The sequence below is a fragment of the Dermacentor variabilis genome, chromosome 6, assembly GCF_050947875.1.
Source record: "Dermacentor variabilis isolate Ectoservices chromosome 6, ASM5094787v1, whole genome shotgun sequence".
Taxonomy (NCBI): Eukaryota; Metazoa; Arthropoda; class Arachnida; order Ixodida; family Ixodidae; genus Dermacentor; species Dermacentor variabilis.
In genome coordinates, this window is record NC_134573.1 from 144,657,970 (window position 1) to 144,676,746 (window position 18,777).

At 48.5% G+C, this 18,777-nt stretch overlaps 1 protein-coding gene across 1 annotated transcript in view; it reads right to left on the reverse strand.

The window, feature by feature from the left end:
* Positions 1-2,599: 2,599 nt before the first annotated feature.
* The window catches only part of LOC142585392 (uncharacterized), a 36,808-nt gene continuing 20,630 nt past the window's right edge, over positions 2,600-18,777 (reverse strand). Inside the window, exons 2-3 of the mRNA XM_075696122.1 lie at positions 17,306-17,454; positions 2,600-5,354 (exon numbers count right to left, since the gene is read on the reverse strand). Of these exons, the coding sequence (XP_075552237.1) occupies positions 5,161-5,354; positions 17,306-17,454 (343 nt within the window). The 3' untranslated portion in view covers positions 2,600-5,160. The remainder of the gene's footprint in view (positions 5,355-17,305; positions 17,455-18,777) is intronic.

The window sequence follows — 18,777 nt, forward strand, 5'->3', positions numbered from 1 at the left end:
GAGCGAAGTTATTGACTCGGGCCGATACGATGTTTTCATGGACTATAGGCTTAGCATTTTTTCAATTTTTGGAGTAAATTATTCTGTGCCTTTTCGTTTATTTATCGCGTTATTCGGCATCAGCACGTGCGTGCGGAGTGATGTAAACCATGAACCGGCTCTTTCGAGCGAACTTATTGAATCTGGCTGAGGCGATATTTTCATGGGCTATAGGCTTAGCATTTTTTCAATTATTCGAGAAAATTATTCTGTGCCTATTCGTTTATTTGTCGCTTTATTCGGCATCAGCACATGCGTGGGGAGTGGTGTACGCCATGAACCGGCGCTATCGAGCGAAGTTATTGAATCGGGCCGAGACGATATTCTCATGGGCTATAGGCTTAGCGTTTATTCAATTTTTCGAGAAAATTATTCTGTGCCTATTCGTTTATTTATCGCGTCATTCGGCATCAGCACGTGCGTGGGGAGTGACGTATGCCAAGAAGCGGCGCTTTCGAGCGCAGGTATTGACTCGGCCCGAGACGATATTTTCATGGGCTATAGGCTTAACATTTTTTCAATTTTTCGAGAAAATTATTCTGTGCCTATTCGTTTATTTATCGCTTTATGCGGCATGAGCACGTGCGTGGGGAGTGCTGTACGCCTTGAACCGGCGCTTTTGAGCCAAGTTATTGAATCTCGCCGAGGCAATATTTTCAAGGGGTATAGGCTTAGCGTTTTTTCAATTTTTCGAGAAAATTATTCTGTGCTTATTCGTTTATTTATCGCTTTATTCGGCATCAGCACGTGCGTGGGGAGGGGTGTACGCCATTAACCGGCGCTTTCGAGCGAAGTTATTGAATCGGGCCGAGACGATATTTTCATGGGCTATAGGCTTAGCGTTTTTTCAATTTTTCGAGGAAATTATTCTGTGCCTATTCGTTTATTGATCGCGTCATTCGGCATCAGCACGTGCGTGGGGAGTGATGTACGCCATGAACCGGCTCTTTCGAGCGAAGTTATTAACTCGGGCCGATACGATATTTTCATGGACTATAGGCTTAGCATTTTTTCAATTTTTCGAGAAAATTATTCTGTGCCTTTTCGTTTATTTATCGCGTTATTCGGCATCAGCACGTGCGTGCGGAGTGATGTAAGCCATGAACCGGCTCTTTCGAGCGAACTTATTGAATCTAGGCGATATTTTCATGGGCTATAGGCTTAGCATTTTTTCAATTTTTCGAGAAAATTATTCTGTGCCTTTTCGTTTATTTATCGCGTTATTCGGCATCAGCACGTGCGTGCGGAGTGATGTAAGCCATGAACCGGCTCTTTCGAGCGAACTTATTGAATCTAGGCGATATTTTCATGGGCTATAGGCTTAGCATTTTTTCAATTTTTCGAGAAAATTATTCTGTGCCTATTCGTTTATTTATCGCGTTATTCGACATCAGCACGTGCGTGGGGAGTGATGTACGCCATGAACCGGCTCTTTCGAGTGAAGTTATTGAATCGGGCCGACACGATATCTTCATGGGCTATATGCTTAGCGTTTTTTCAATTTTTCGAGAAAATTATTCTGTGCCTATTCGTTTATTTATCGCGTCATTCGGCATCAGCACGTGCGTGAGGAGTGACGTATGCCATTAACCGGCGCTTTCGAGCGAAAGTATTGAATCTGGCCGAGACGATATTTTCATGGACTTAGCATTTTTTAAATTTTTCGAGAAAATTATTCTGTGCCTTTTCGTTTATTTATCGCGTTATTCGGCATCAGCACGTGCGTGGGGAGTGATGTACGCCATGAACGGGCTCTTTCGAGTGAAGTTATTGAATCGGGCCGAGACTATATTTTCATGGGCTATAGGCTTAGCGTTTTTTCAATTTTTCGAGAAAATTATTCTGTGCCTATTCGTTTATTTATCGCGTTATTCGGCATCAGCACGTGCGTGGGGAGTGATGTACGCCATGAACCGGCTCTTTCGAGCGAAGTTATTGAATCGGGCCGAGGAGATATTTTCATGGGCTATAGGCTTAGCGTTTTTCAATTTTTCGAGAAAATTATTCTGTGCCTATTCGTTTATTTATCGCGTAATTCGGCATCAGCACGTGCGTGGGGAGTGACGGATGCCATGAACCGGCGCTTTCGAGCGAAGTTATTGATTCGGGCCGACACGATATTTTCATGGGCTATAGGCTTACCATTGTTGCACTTTCTTACGCCGATTTGCACGATGAAGAAATCGATTTGCGCAGATTTAGTTTTTTGGGAAAAAAACGTATACCTTATAGCTCATTGAAACGTCTGCGCAGCAGATCAATTCACTTCTCTGGAAAGTGTTCGGTTCGGTGCACATACATGGCTCTTCATGCTAATGCACGTGGTGACGCCGATTCACGCGATGAATTAACTGATATCTGCAGGTTGTCTGACAGCAGATGAGAATGGAAGCGCGGTGTTCGCTTGCAATTCTTACGTTCGATGTGGATCCTGTTGCTGCCCCAATTTGAATACCGTCATCGCATACATGACCTCCCTCGCTACTTGAGGAAGAACAGTGTTAGAAGTGGACATGGAAAACGTGACAAAAAAATGGAGCCGCACGCCAGCCGAAGCTGATGTCAATTCAGTCATTTATTAGACGCTTGAGAATGAGTTGAGTTCATCGCAGCCTTACAACAACTGTACATCATAATTAGAAATGAAGGCCGTGCCACCGAATGACATATATAACTGATTTTAAAGCAATCTGGTGTCCTAGGATTTCAGCTGTTGTTTTGAGTTCAGCTAGGTTGAGCAACACGTGTAGAATGCGAATGCGACTTTACAGGGGAACATGTACGTTGGCCGTTTACAATTTCGTCGTGGTTACCTATCTGAGCGACTTTACTGTTTGCTCACCCTAGTGTAGTAGACATTCGGTGTACACACTCTAAACATGTTTACACTCTTAAGGGTGTCTTCTTGTCGCACGGGTAGCAACCCTACCGTTAGTGCCCTACAAAAATTTATAGGCGACGACAACGGAGCTCTAACTAGACGTGCGATGACGAAAGACGTAGTTGAAAGCCATTAATCATTCTGCCAGCCTTGAGCGCATAGAAATATCCGATAAGAGAATTTCACAGGGCTGTTAGAATGTTTATATAGTTTTCAACTACGTCGTTTGTCATCGCACGTCTAGTTAGAACTTAGAGCTTCGTTGTCATCCCCTATAAAGTTTTTTAGGGCCCTAGCGGCAGAGGTGTTACCCGTGCGACAAGAAAACGCCCTTAAGGGTCTAAACATTTTTATAGGTCAGGTGCCCACACTTGTGTCTTGAGCGTTTCAGTGTTACGCTACGAAGCAAATATTACGGTAATGTACGTTTGGTGCTTGGCCTGAGAGGTAATGCTGCAGGCAGCGATGGCTGCTCGGACGCTAGAGTCACGCGGTATCCAGCCTGAAAAATCTTCAACTTCGTAGCTGGTGTGATACTATTTCTTTTTTGCTCTGCATCGCAACACTCGAGCGTTCCAGACAGAAGTGTGAACGTCTGTGCTTCGCCAAAAAAAAAAACATTATTTTCATGAAACAAACGAAGGACATTACTGCGTCGTGTTGACAAACATACGCGAGATTCATTTATACTGGTGGCCACGTAGCAGTGCGGTGACCTGACACGCATGGCTCATCAGGTGCTGTATGTTCAATGGGTCACTTTCGGAAATATCACTTTCAGTGCGCTCAGGAGTCGTTAAACCATTAGAGGCGATCAACAGTGGTCGGCCAGTGCTTTTTCCGAAACGTTGGTTCCGGAGAAATTATTCGTTCGGCCCCTGTCGAACAATTCAAGTCTTGCTCAATCTCCCTCTGTACAGCCTTTGCCAAAAATATACGGGCCACTTCACGCCTTCCCCATACATATCGTTCGGCTGCTCCTGACTTTACATGTACCTCTGGACGGTGAGTATGAAAGTTCTTTCAATTCCCACACATGTTAGATCTTTTGGAATACAAAGGAGCTCATTTATACAACCTGTAGTCAGCATATCGTTCGCAGGCAATAACGTAGTCCGCATTCTTATGACAAAAGTTGTATCTCAAGTCTGTTCGGATAAAAAAAATCGTATTATGGCATAGCATGACCGTTCTCACATTACCGCTGTCAACGCCGCCTGTCGCCGAGCGCCCATGAGCGGGGTTTACTGCGCGTGCGTAGTTGAGCGAAGTGTTGGCGGTGATGGTAGCGACAGAACACTAACGGTACGCTAAAATTATCTAATGCTAGGATCCCTCGCCGCTCCAATTCGGGAGAAAACTTTCGCGCTGACATTACGTCGCGCCAAAGTGAAATTATTCCAGAAAGTGACCGATCGACAGCATACGGGCCCAACTGGATCCTTTTTCTCTCGCACGTATTGGCACAAACCTGACGCCTGTCTGCCAACATGTTCCTTGGATATAGCTCGCGGTGCACTTTGCATATGTTGAGTGTCAGGCGCTATCGGAGAAAGATAATGAGAAGAAGAAAAGAGAGAGGGAATGGGACGCGGGAAAGAGGGCGCACACAATTGTATAATCGTGTCCACGACGTTATCGGAGAAAGATAATGGGAGGAAGAAAAGAGAGAGGGGATGGGATGGGGGAAAGAGGGCACACACAATTGTATAATCGTGTCCACGACGTTGGAAAGGTCAGCGCTGACGCGGTCACATGCGTGGACCACATCGATGCGACCGTGACATCGCGCATTGCGCTCGATAACGATGGGGGGGGAGGGGGGGTAGTGTCCGATCTATCACAGATCCACGACCGTGAACGACAAGCGAGCGAGCGATCTGCTCTCGGCACCGACGCCATTTGTTCACCAGCTTCTCGCGACCACAACGCGGATTGATTGGCGTCGGATGCGAAGAGCGCCTTTGTTGAATGGGGTGCTCACGAGAAACTGTCACCAGCGCGCGAGCCGGTGCAGTGCGGCGCGCACGTGCGCGCTCCTTCGACGCCGCGTTCCGGTCTCGAACAATGGTCCGAAGCACTCTTCAGTCCAGGAGGTTGCGGCGGCTGGGCGTTGTACTCATAAATACACACACACACACACGGGCGGCTTTGGCCGCGGTGCGGAGGTCTTCGACGAAAGACTAGCTGGCATGCACGGTGCTCCTTGGTGGTGTCGGGCGCAGCTTGGTGCGGGCTTCTCAGTGCGTGCTGAGCGGGACCAGGTTGGCGCAGCCCAGGTTCCCGTCGGTGAGCGTCAGCACGTCCGTGCCGTGCAGGTGCGGCGGCGCGTTGCACGTGATGTCGTTGCGCTGCGAGAACCTCTCCAGGTAGTTGGAGTTGGTGAACGCCCGGCCCACCCACGTCAGGTTGCAGTCGCAGAAGTACTGGTTATCTGCGAAGCGATACAGAAAGGAAGGACGGCATGTACAGTTGCAGCCCGAGGGTGCGCTTATCTGGGACAAAAGGAGAGAGAGAGAGAGAGAGAGAGAGAGAAAAGGGTAAAGGCAGGGAGGTTAACCAAATGGGTAGATCCGGTTTGCTACCCTACACTGGGGGAGAGGGGAGGGGGAGGTAAAGTTATAGCAAAGTAGAGGTAAAGAAAGAAAGGAGCATAGACATACAATGACAGTCAAATACTGTCACCGTATAGCGTCACTACACAGCGCAGTAGCACTTGCAGCACTATAAACATCTGTTCAGGCTACAGCCACATGTCCAATTCTGTTGCCCTTAAAAAGTGCAACAGTGCCCTCGACGCCCTCCGCTGCGATAGTTTGTGATTTCGGCATTTTAAAACAAGTTCTTGTGTTAGAGGACTTTGGACGATCGCGATTTCAAGCGATCGTCTCTGTAAATTGTAGCGAGGACAGTCACAGAGAAGGTGTCGAAGAGTCTCCTCGCTACCACAGTAATCACACGAGGCAAATTTCGGCTTCGACAGTGTGACGTCATGAATGTCGCATTGCGCGGTCAATCACGTGTCGGATATCCCTTGCCACGTAGTTCCGTGCGAGAACTTCGGGCCCTTATTCATAAAACTTGCCCTATGGCCATCCATAATTGAACATATAGCTGCGACGGCGACCAAACCGTTATAATGTCAGCCACTATCACTAATGGCGCGCGCAAGAACATCATCCAGCGAGGACACCCTATTACATGTACACAATTTTAACGCGACAGCGTTAAGAGGAAGATTCAGCCAGGGGCCTCCTATCTAAATACATGGGAAAGGCGAAATCGTTTTTCTCTGCAAGCACTGTAGAAATGAGGTTTGTTGCATTTAACAGAAAAAGTTAGAGCCTGGCGAGTGTTTGTTGGGAATTCTTTATTTAGGTTGTCACTTCTTTAACAAGAATTGACAAAAATACAAAATTTTCAGAAAACGAAAATATCAAGTTTACGACTCTTTAACTCAGCAATGAAAAATATATAACAATCTGTAAATTGAACCTAATAGTACATCTAAAGCAGACAAAATTGATATATTATGCATGACTTTCAAATAGACCACTAAACTGTGAGTAACTGTTCTGCAAAACCTTTGTAAATAACATAAAAAATTTGCGTAAGATGTAAACTGACATATCAAATTTGTTCGCTTTGAATGCTCTGTAATGGTGGAGTTTATACAGAACTGCGATATCTGTTCTAGGTGCACAGTTGTAATTTGTAAAGTTTGTGCTTAAACTTTCTTTTAACTCACCCTTTCTTGAAAATTCAACAATAGAAAAAAATTCAGGCACTTAATCAAAATTATGCTTCCGACAGCCTCTAGAATTTAACTTTCTCTCTCACATGCAGCAAATTTCATTAAAATCGGTCCAGCGGTAATCCCAGAAAAAGTTTTTTGCGTTTTACATGTACTTGAATAGGCCGCATCGGTGTTCGGCCCGATCTGAAGCTTCCTCTTAAGGGCCCCATGGCGCAGAAAATCCTGCGTTCGTGTCGGCGTCGGCTTCAGCAACTTTCTCCGTGTGAGAAAACTCCCGAACCACGCATCCCCATTCACGCAGGTCCTACGCGTGGCGCACAGACGTTAGTGAGCTAATTGAATTTCTCAAAGCAAAATACGTCAGGAAATTCGTAAAGTACGGCTTAAAGGCAACCTCCAGACATGATAGCGTCGGAATATAATCTGAATATACGAGAAAACAAAATTCCATTACGCGGAAACTTAAACACAAGCCCCTTTTCCGGCTGTCGTTTGAGGCCTGTCTGAATAGGCGCGGGGCGCACCGCTCAGTTCCTTGCAACCCCATCCAGATGGCGCTCTCCTTCGCACATCCGCGGCGCCCACCGTGGGGGAAACAAAAAAAGAAATGGTAGGTGACCCTGGTCTTTGAATTAGGTGTATCCTAGTGACACTCGCACCTCGGCGTTGGTGTTCTTTGGGTTAGCGAACGTCTTTCCGAGGAGCGAGGGAGGGCGAGGAGGAAGCGCAGCGCGCGCCACCTTGCGGGGCTCAGCTCCCTATCGAGCGCTGCACGAAGCGCACCTTACCAACCTTACGCCCCGTTCACACTGAGACATTCGGCGTCTGGAGCGGCGCCCAGTTCAGCGGAACCCAGTTCGGCGGCGGCGAGATCCGCCAGAATAGCCCCTTCCACGCCGATCGCTCCCGTACCGATTTTTGCGGCAGCTGCCGCCGGATTGCCTCGCCGCCGCGCGGCGCTGACCAATCGGGGAGCGCGAAACAGAACTTCCAAAGATGGCGGCCGAGTCTCACGCCATGTCGCAGTCGTCGCAGTCATCAAAGTCCACCGCGACATCCACATCCGAAATGCTCATATAACTGGTGCGCAACCACCCAGTCCTCTACGATAAGCGCCACTTGAAGCACAAAGACAACGTGCTGAAAGACGACTTGTGGCACAAGATCGGTCGCGAGCTTCGGCGAATGCTTCTGCGCGTCATGCATCGCCAGAAAGGGGCTTGCCAACAGGCCGAGCAGTACTGCCTCCTCTTGCTCGGGGTTCATCATTGTCTTTCCAAGTAATGGTGGAGACGCGCAACATAAACACACGAACTCGACGCGAGCGGAGACAATTGCGCAATTTCGAGCCGCGCGAACATCCGGGATATCCCGCGCTTGATTGGAGGTTAGCACTTTATGGGGCAGATGGCGCTGTATGTTTTTCCGGCGGCGCGGTCCGCAAGCAGTGTGAACTACGAGATTTTCGGCGGCAGGAGAATTCCATTCGCTGTAGACGCCGGATTCCTCAGTGTGAACGTACCAGGTCCTCTCCGGCGCTGACGTCAGAGCATGCAACGAGTACGCGCGCGAAGCTGTTGCGAGCAAGCGAGCGGGCGAACGAGCAGGTGCGCATCGGGAGAAAGGAAGCGGGAGAGGAGGGAGTGACGTCACATATGCTCTGCTAGGCAGATGTTAAGTCTATGCCAGACAGCTATTTTCTTGTGTCACACACATTCTTGTGTGTGACGTCATTACCGATGTAATTACTTCCGCTTTCTACTGCCGGGTTTCCAGGAATTTCGCCACGTGGCGGTTCACGTGGCGGGTCTCGAAGTCTATGAGTCTGTGCTTTGGTGTGCGGTAATCAGTGATTTCAAATTAATTCTAATTATTCCAGGCACTTCAGTTATTCAACTTGTTACTAACATGCTCTGATATCACACCTATAATGGAAACCATGAATTTTGTGCTCTACTATTTTTTATATCTTTTTTTGATTTATTTTTAATTTTGACCCCGGTCGCCTCAGGAGCTGAACCGGAAGTGCCGCGCAAGAAACAATGTCACTCGATGCTCCTGCCACTAAAAAAAATAACTAGAAAGATCGCCTTTGAGCATAGCGTTCGCCACCAGCGTTTCCAGGAAAACATTACGGTTACCGTAAGCTGCAGTTTCCGGGAAGCGCGAGAAGCAGTCAGGGAAATTTGAATGCTATTGGGCGTTCCACTCTTAAAGGCGAAGCTTAAGCGTCCTCCAATTTTTCTGTGAATACGGGCCCGGATTCAAACGTATGCAGTCATCTTTAGTGCGATAGCAATTTTATGCACACTCCAGGCCAATTTCCGCCGTTGGCGTTGGCAGATAGCGGGGGAAGATAGCGCCCATCGCTTCTTCTACTCCGGCTTTACTTCCCCTTCCCTTCCCCTAGTGCAGGGTAGCAAACCGGATGGTTTAACTCTGGTTAACCTCCCTACCTCTCTCTTATTTGCATCTCTCTCTCTCTACTTCGGCTGCGGCTGCGTGGGCTGCGCATGGCGCGTCCCCGCGAGCCCTGGAGGTGGTTTTTGGAGGTTCTTGCGGCGGGTGCAAACGCTAAGTGACCCGAGAAGCCTGATCTAGGTGCGCGCTGTGTTTTCGCGCACCTAGTTGGCATTAAAGCGAGAGGCAGTACGAAGGGCGATTCGCTTGCCGCTGCTGCCGCTTTTCATTGCGCCAGAGCTGTGACAGCAAGTGTCCGCGGTCATCGAGTGAGGTGCGCTCATGTTTTCTCGTGCAAGTGTGACACGGTGCTTGTTAATTTAGTTAGCAGGCGAATATTTCAAGCGGTTTAAACGGTCGATAAGAACTACTAACCTTAGTTTGTATAACTGTCAAAGAATTTGCTATCGCATCAATGCTGCGCCTTGCAGGTGAAACTTTTCCTAGCCCAAATACATGTGAGAAACAGGAAGACTGTGACTATAGACAACTGCTGAAACGACATGAATGAAATTTTCTACATTTAGTACAGAGGAGAGTGTTTGGAGCATAATTTTGAGCTAGAGACTAAATTAGTTTACAAACATTCAAAAAATGTTAAAGTAAATAAATACGAGAACACCAGGTGTTTAAACATGCAGCGAAAACCAATAATGCTATTTTTTATGCTTGCATTCTAGTACTGTAAATTGCTTTATATACAAAGTGAGACATGGTTAATAAGCGCTTTAATTACAGAGTGGTGCGCTCAGCGGCGACAGTAGCGGAGATATCATGTGATAAACGCATTTTTCGCACCTACGAAATATAGTGTCCAGAGGTGTGCGTCACGCTAGCGTGGCCGTCTTTGGCAGGAAAGTGTCAAATCCTCTCTGTGGGTTTTGACTGGTTCACTCGCCAGAGTGTCTACGTAGTTGTGGCTTTCTGCCGCTGAGCCTGGCCGCGGTGAACGAATTCTGACGGAGACGGAATGCGAAAACGCGTGTGCATACCGTGATTTGGCTGCACGTCAAAGAACCCCAGGTGATCAAAACTAACCCTAAGCTCATCGCAACGGCGTTTGATTTGATCGATTCGATGAGTGGTACAGCAAAGCTCCATAGGTCTGCTGCGAAAATTATCTTTGACGCGTTCACTATTAAGAATATACGGTGCACGTAACCAATGACCTTACGATCACGCCGTTGGATACGAGATATCGGTGTGCAAAGCTGATTGTGCACTAAACACTGCCGCAAGGACATGCGCAAGCTTATCTGCAGCTCCAGGTGTCGCAACACCGGCTTTAGCAACTCCGCGTGATTGTCAGCACCGTAATCACACCATTTTGCGGTTGAATAAGCTCTCCGCAACGCCGTTTTCTACATTGGGCGCAGTGCATGATAAGGCTATCTATGCATCGGGTCTCGCAACACCCCTTCTGCGCTGCGGTTCCGCAACGGCTAGACATGCGATGACGCTTACATCGCGGATTGCACTGACATACGGGCGCACTTCAAAACGGAAAGGGGTGCTTGTCACTACCAGAGACACGCGTGCCGAAAGATTGCAAAGATAAAGCATAAAACGAAAAACAGCCAGCGCTTGTGCGCTAACGACCATTGGCTCTTGTAAATTAAGAGCGCAGTTCAATAAAAGACGGTCTTCGTGTGGCTTGAATGCCCTGTCCTCTTGGCATTCTGCGCAGGTGGCCGAGGGTCCGATTCCGGTGGTTGCATTCTGACGCGGGCGGAATGCAAGAATGCTATATATAGAGCGTACTTAGATTTATGTGCACTATAAAGGATTCTAAAGAGCACGTGTGTCGTCCTGGAACGTCGAAACCTGTGATTCAATTTCTTTCTATTGCGATAGTAATCACATGGACACTCCAGGCGAATTTATGCCGTAGGCGTCGCCGTGAGGTTCCGCACAAAGTACAAGAACGATAAAATCGTAGCCGCGTGCCGTATGCTGCGTGCGCGAGTAAAAAACCGTGCGAGGGTGAACCGGCAATCGCAGCTCAATCTCGCGCACGCAGCGGACAAAAGCAGGGAGGAAGCGCGCCGCCTTCCGCCGCGCGCAAGACTTCGGGGGAGGGGAGGGAGGAGGGGGCGCGTTCTACTCCGAGCGGCCCCGCTGTATCTGCGAGGGTGAGCCGGCGATGAGCCGGTGAGGTGAACCATGCGAGGGTGAGCCGGCGATCGCAGCTCAATCTCGCGCACGCAGCGGACAAAAGCAGGGAGGAAGCGCGCCGCCTTCCGCCGCGCGCAGGACTTCGGGGGAGGGGAGGGAGGAGGGGGCGCGTTCTACTCCGAGCGGCCCCGCTGTATCTTGAAAACCATCTGCGATGGGTACAGAGTCCGCGCTGCGCTGCGGTTGTTCGGCTTACTTTGCATTTATTCGAGTGGGAGCACGAAGGTGAATTGACGGCTTGCAAAAATGCTGTTGCGCATGCGCGAACACGGATGTCACGAGCGCCCTCTAGATCGTTAGATACGAGAAGTGCAGTGGAGAGAACGGCGTGCCGTTTGGGACTTTTCCGTGAGCGAAGAACCACCGTCGTATCAAGACAAACAGCTCTGTGAAACTTCAGTTTGTAGCAGATGGGCCATATTAGCACGGTAAACTATCCTAAGCGGAGCATCACGCTCGGCCCACCGACTTTGTTGGCATCCGCCGATCTCTTTGGCCGGTAGGCCTAGATCTCGGTTGTCGAAGCAACAGCCGACGGCGCTTGCCATGAAAACACCGCTAGTCATAAAGCGTTTATTTTCGTGAGTATTTTAGCGTCTGTACAATTATGTCGTGGATAAATGAACATAGAGCTGGTTCTCTCTATACTAGCTCTGTCGGCAGCAAAGAGCAAACCAGGCGAGCCGCCTTGCACGGTGGTCACTGCGCGCGGCCATTCTGCGTAACCAAGTGTGGTCACTCGGCGAGACATCGGCACTGTGTTTCGACGACATATACTCCGCTCTTTTTTGAAGGAGTGCATGTCGCTCTCACCAGTCCCGTGCTGGCATCAGCTAGCAGTCTCCAAATATATATATATATATATATATATATATATATATATATATATATATATATATATATATATGTATATATATAACGTAGTCTTCTTCCTTCCGTGCTGAGCCTCAACGAGCCAGGCGAATAGCGGCAGCTTTAGAAAGCAGATACTGCTACACACGATCAGTTTGAATGGTACGCTTCGAGAAGTCGGAGGTCCATGCCATGTACGAAAACGAGAACGGAGTGACGGCGTCTTCAATTATTTTTGCCGCAGTCAAGAACAGACGCGGCTGCCGCAGCAGAGGCCAGGCAGAAGCCGAGAAACGAAACTCAATTTCTAGTCGCGTACTCTCGCACGCAGAGCACCGAAGCTTCGTCTGTTGTGCGACAGGTGCGCTGGCTATCTTGCAAACCGTTAATTCGCTCGCTGCTACTGCCGCGTTTCCTCACCGCAGCGTTCTGACAGCGAGTTTCCGCCGTCATCGAGTGAAATATGTTCACGTTTGCTTGTGCGCGCGTGACGCGATGCTTCCTAACTTAGTTATTCTGCCTATGTTTAAAAGTTTGCACGGCCGATAATACTATATATCCTTACTTCGTATAGCTGTCCACTAATTTGCTATCAGAATCGATGCTTCGCCTTTCGGGCGAAACTGCGACTTCTTTCTTTATTTTTGATGATTATCCATGGACGTCGCGTTTAATAGCTTCCTCTATGCAGAATACTGCGACGCACAGCGCTGCGAAATGCCGCCGCCACGCCTCCTGTCACGTGCCTCTGTACGTCACACTGCTCCTCCTCACCGTCGCTCTCGCTCTGACATTGTCGAAAGGCCGTTTTAATCTGCACAATGCTAAAGCGTGAAAACCCCGACAAGGACGTATCCTCCACTGCTATCAGGAACGCAGTTTTTGGCAGAGCCTCGGTGCATACGCCGCAGTTTTCCTTCGATTCCCTCGTTTTGCTCAATAGCAGCGCAACGCAGACAAAGAAGAGAGGGAAAGAGCCCTGGACTGGGCGCGAACTTTCAACAGTTTTAGTTCAGTCAAAATTCAGTTAGGCAGTTCAAACAAGTTTCTTGATATACAAACACCGTCTTAAGAAAAAAAACGAAGAGAGAAGGAGAGCACTGCGGAGATGTTTGCGACTATACTGAAAGGTTTATTGAGTTACGATTCCCTCGTATTTATCTGCGCGAAAGGATGAGAGAAAGAACTAAAGATGAGAGAGAGAGAGAGAGAGCAAGTCAGATATGGGAAACATCAAGGCACGCGCCTGGACTGCAGTACTTGTGCGCAGAGATAAGTTGACAATGGCCACGAATCTTTACATCCCGATTGCACTGCAATGACCTCGCTAATTGCCCAAGCAATTATATATCTCACAGGCCCGATCGCGTGCTCTCATTTGCAGCTGCACCGACGCGCGTAGGCGTGCAATGTCAGGCACTGCGGGTCGTCTGATAAGAATGACAAGGCTTATGGCGCCGCGGAGCAGAGTATAAGAAGAAGTAGAAGAAGCTAGATCCAAAATCACGCCGCTGTCCGTCCGCATGTGGCCAGAAGTCGTTATGTTGTAACGCTGTAATCATGACCAATTCTTCCGAAGACGCAGGCTGACAGATGGAAACACGCGGTGAGATAAAAGTGTTTAAACAGAGGTAAAGTGCCTCAGATGGGCTTCCGATGCTCCGATAGGTGGACCTATCTTTGCCAAAGGTCGCGTTGTCATCCTTTGGTCCAGACGGGTTTCGGCACTCAAAGCCTTAAGAAGTTTTTAGGGGCTTGTGAATTGTGCTACCCTCTTTGAACGTTGTAGCGCGTGGCATCGAGTTGTGTGAATCTTTCTGAAATTTTTTTCTTCTTTCACCTTTTATTCTCTTTACCCCTTTCCCCAGCACAAGGTAGCCAGCCGGTACTTACACTAGCTAACGTCCATGTCTTTCCTCCCCTTTTGTCTCTCTCTCACTCTCTCTTGGCAAGTAAGGTTTAACGGGACAGCGACACCACGTGACGTCACTCTAAGAACGCGCTAACCCTGACCCGCCAAGGGTGTCAAGGCCGCCTTTGACAAAGATAGAACCGCCTGTCGAAACGTCGGCCGGTCTGTATGCGACACAATTTACTTCGGCTGATGCAGCTACTATGACGCAGCATGACTGATTCGTGTAACTTATTGAGCCCGAAACCTTCACCGGTGCTCTGAAACTGCAACACGTTCGCCGTTCTCGCGTTCCGCCAGCCGTCGGAATGCGCCCACAGTGCCAGGAGATCGAACCCACGACCTAACTGCGGTCAGAAACGGAATGCTATAGCCACTGAGCCACACGAGAAGTTTCAAGCACTGTGCGTAGTCCTTCATTGCGGCAACCTTTTTTAAAAGCGTCATTTTCACATTTTTGTGACCCCACAGTGCACGCGCGGGCTTTAAGAAAATAAATTTAAATAATTGAGTTTAACACCCCTAACCGCCACAGTGGGTCGCGAGGGCCTTCATATGGTGCCGGAAGGCCCCGGATCAATTTTGACCGCACGAGGTTCTTTCACGCGCGTCCAAAGGCCGGTACATACACGAGGGTTTTTGCATTTCCCTCCCATCGAAATGAGACCGTCACGGCAGGCAATCGAACCCGCGACCTATTGTAGATCAAAATAACGCCACAGCCACTCACTGTAAAAATAATTTACACCCGAAAAATATAAGAGAATTGTGTAAATCTGTCCATAACTCACATCCTTACCCACTTTTTTTTTGGATGTAAGGGTGTGAGTTACCGACTGATTTACTCCCTTTTTACTATAAGGGGTGTAAATTATTCAACAGTGTAAGCGACAATTAACAGCGGGTGGACTTGAAAAATGAAGAATCAGGAAAACGACTGTATAGAGCGCCGAAGCTTTTAATTAGGGTACATCGCGCAACAATGCCAAAATGTCGTCTTTATCAAGGTGCTTGGGGCGACAAGAGCGTATACGCGTGGGGGAATTCCCCGAAACTTGCAGCAGTGCAGGCAGCTGGCTGAGAGAGGCGTGGCGTTCAGCCGTTATCTCAATACCGTCGCCGCCAATAGACAGAGATGCGACGATGAAGTGACATCGAATTGAAATGGCGTTTCGGCTGCTTCTACTCGTGTCTCGGGCAAGCCCTTGTGACCGTGACGTCGTGACGTAAATCGCTATATTAAGCGCTCGAGTGTTCCGCTTTGATAGGGAGAAGCCATTAAAGCGACCGCGTGATGAGCCTGGCCTGAAGAGCGCGACCGATCAAACGTGTCTCGTGGTTTGCCGCGATTTCGGCACGGCCGTCCATGTGCAGTTCTGATGAAAGAGAAAGAGTAAGACCGTTCGACACTGCAGGACAATCAGGGAAGCCCCTTGATGCAACGAGGTCACTCCGTGATAACGCGCGCGAAGAAAAATTTCCTTAGCAACGTTTCGCAACGGACAGAACGTCAATCACAAAAGGAAGAAAGAGGAAATCAAGAGAGAAAGGCATGGAGGTGTACCGCAACAGACAATCTGGTTTGCTGCTACCCTACACAGAGAGAGGATGGGGAAGGTTGAAAGACAAGGTAAAAGTCGATATATATATATATATATATATATATATAGAAAGAGAGAGAGAGAGAGCACGGACACACGATCACCGTTGGTCACGATCACGTGCTCTCAACAGCAGAACGCCATAGCTAGTGATCTCCCTCGGTGGGTTTCACGCTGCTTTACTAAAAGCGAAGCGAAATGCAACAACTGGTCCGATACGAGGCTATATTGCATTTTAAAGCGGGATGAGCTCACAGCTGCGCTATCGGGCAAATTTTTTTTCGCAGACTCTCAAATTGGCGACAGCACCTGTGTTTGAATGTTCGTGCGTTTGCGTTAGTTATCCATTGTTTTTCCCGCGTCTTTCCTTCCCCCTTACCCTTCCGCCAATTGTATAGGGTAACAAACCACGCAGAAGCGCCTTTAGATGTAAATGTATAGCACCCCTTCCCCCCCTACACGTTAGTGGCTTATACCCACTCTGGGGGATTGGCCAAGGACCGGATAATTCGATATAACAATAAGAAAAAGAAAGAACGATAAAATAATCGTAAAAAAATTCATGAACAGGAGGTATATATGGGAAGTAATAGGCAGGATTCTAGCTTACGATTTTAATAAAATGTAGGAATAAATGAAAACAAAAGTACACCTATTATAATGAATTTTGTGGAAATGTAACAAAACCTTATGTTGTGATTTTGTAGTCGAAATCCTTCTGACCTTGCAATAAAATCCTGGATGGCATCGCCAACCTTCCTGTCGCTGTGCCCGAAGGTCGAGGTACCCCAAAGATAGCAAATTTTGAACATTTAAATCTGATCTAAGAAGGCGGAACGGCGTTTCCAATGTCCTTTTTCGCAGTTCAGAATATATTTGACAATCAATGATAAAATTATCTATTGTTTCATATGTTCCCCACAAGAGGGATAGTTCGGTGAGGGAGCCAGACCAGCTCTGTGTTAGTAAAAATTTAGCAATGGAATTCGGCAGTGTAGTCTAGTGATTGTGACTTCAAGTGCTCGCGGCTGACAGGGTTTACTACCCGAATAATGTGACAAGTACTGAAAATCTGTAGTTAAAGAAGGGGCGTGAAATTCACGCAGCGTCATTTGTCTCCGAAATCTCGCCCCTACACATGAAAGCTGATGCCGGTATAGGGTTTCAATGACTGGGCAATTGAGGGACGCTTTCGCCAACAAATCTGCCACTTCCTTTAGAATTAGGCCCTTATGTACTGATACCCAAACCGATCTAATCAAAGCTAAATGAGGGGGCACTAACTATTTGAAAGCTCGCAAAACCAGGGAGTCACCAGAAGCAGTGAGGAAGGAGCACAGAGGCAGAGAATCGGTCCCGCCCACTTCCGGTTAACCTGCCTGCCTCTCCCACCCCGTTTCTTTCTCTTGTTCTCCTTTTCTCTCTCTGCAATCAATCAATTAATCAGTCGGTCGGTTAATCAGTCAGTCAATCGATAGGTCTATCAAACACTCTATCCACCTTTCGAAATAAACCTAACGTCACCGTCGTCAACCACTCACTTCCCCAAGCGCCGGCCTTCTGTCACGGCAGAGGTGGGAACCGTGCTGTCTCCCCCCATATAGAAGGCAAAGCGTCGGGGCACTTACTGCTCATCTCGAGTAGCCTCAGGTTCCTGAGCACGGGTGCCATGGAGCTCTCGGAGAGCGTCTGCAGGCAGTTGTTGCTCACGTCCAACAGCGTCAGAGCGGGCATGTCGTTGAACATGTCCTCCGGCAACGAGCGGATTCGGTTGTGCCTGCGGCGGAGGACAGCGAAGTGAAGGTCACACACACGCGGAAGCTGTACGGAACGACGGTGACGCGTTCAAACCAAACTTTAACTCAAATCAAGCTTCATCCCAAGATTCGGGATGCTGAGGGCCCTAAATGAAAGCCGGGGGAGGGAGTCGCGGATGTGGGAAGAATAAGTACACGCTTGCTGTCGGGCGAGAGTCGCAGCGACGAGACAGAGATCCCGACTTTAATGAAAAGTTGGCGGTGTGTGAATGCAAACGACGGTGCGGGAAATGAGGTGTTTGTAACTTCTGCAATGTCGAATCAAGTGCTATAGATTGCTGAGGTGCCAGGCTGTGTCAGCTCTGACTGCAATGCGCATTAACTTCTGGCTATCTCTCCTTCTCCTAATATTTTCCTCTCATTTCTCATTCCTTTGTGTAGGGTAGTCAACTAGATACGGTCTTGCTTAACCTCCCTGCACTTCATTTATCATTTTGCCTTTCTCTCTCTGGAGGTATGTAGGCGGATGGCGCGGCATGCAATACGAGGTGCGAGGTGCAATACGAAGTACGGTATTTTATTGAGCAAAAGCTTTTCGCAAAGTAAACAGCAGGGAGGAGAAGGTGACAATCAATAAGGTGGAAGTTACAGAAACGAAAGGTATAAAGGGTAGATCGCGATTTTATTGCAACAAAATAAACCCCAAGGGGCGCAAACGTATAATTTAGAGTGCGATATTCAACTCCATTTTTCGAGTGTTCTCGTACCCCGCAGTGGGGTATGATATGAATTTATTAATTCAGCACAGCTGTAAGCGAGGCCTTGGTGGGGAGAAGGAAAGAAGGAGATAGGGCACGCCACGACCGATATTGAACTCGTAGGCACCGCTTTAGAAGCTCTGCGATTAGTATTCACCCACAGCGCGATTAAAGCACCGCGTGCGTCGACTGCCGGATACGTTCGCTCTGATTGGGCGGGTGCAGGTTGTACGCCGTCGAGGGGCGCAATTTCGTCACGCAACAATCACCGCCGTCAATACTGCGTGCATTTCATTGTCTTCAAACACTGCGCACCCTGTACTTTACGCCGTCCTGTGTACTAAGCATCACGTACTTTCGGCCACATTTCAGGGTGAGAATTCGTCGGTGTTAGAGAATTGAGAGGGGAGAATTCGCCGCCTTGATTCTCAGCTGTCTGAACAGGGCGGCTACGCCCTCTCTCATTGACTCAAAACGCCAACGTGGCGGAATTCCAACCGCCAGCGACACCGTATAGCGCTCCTGGCAGGTGATTGTCGATTTTACAGAGTTGAAGAGAGGAAGTACAATAAATGTTCATGCTGG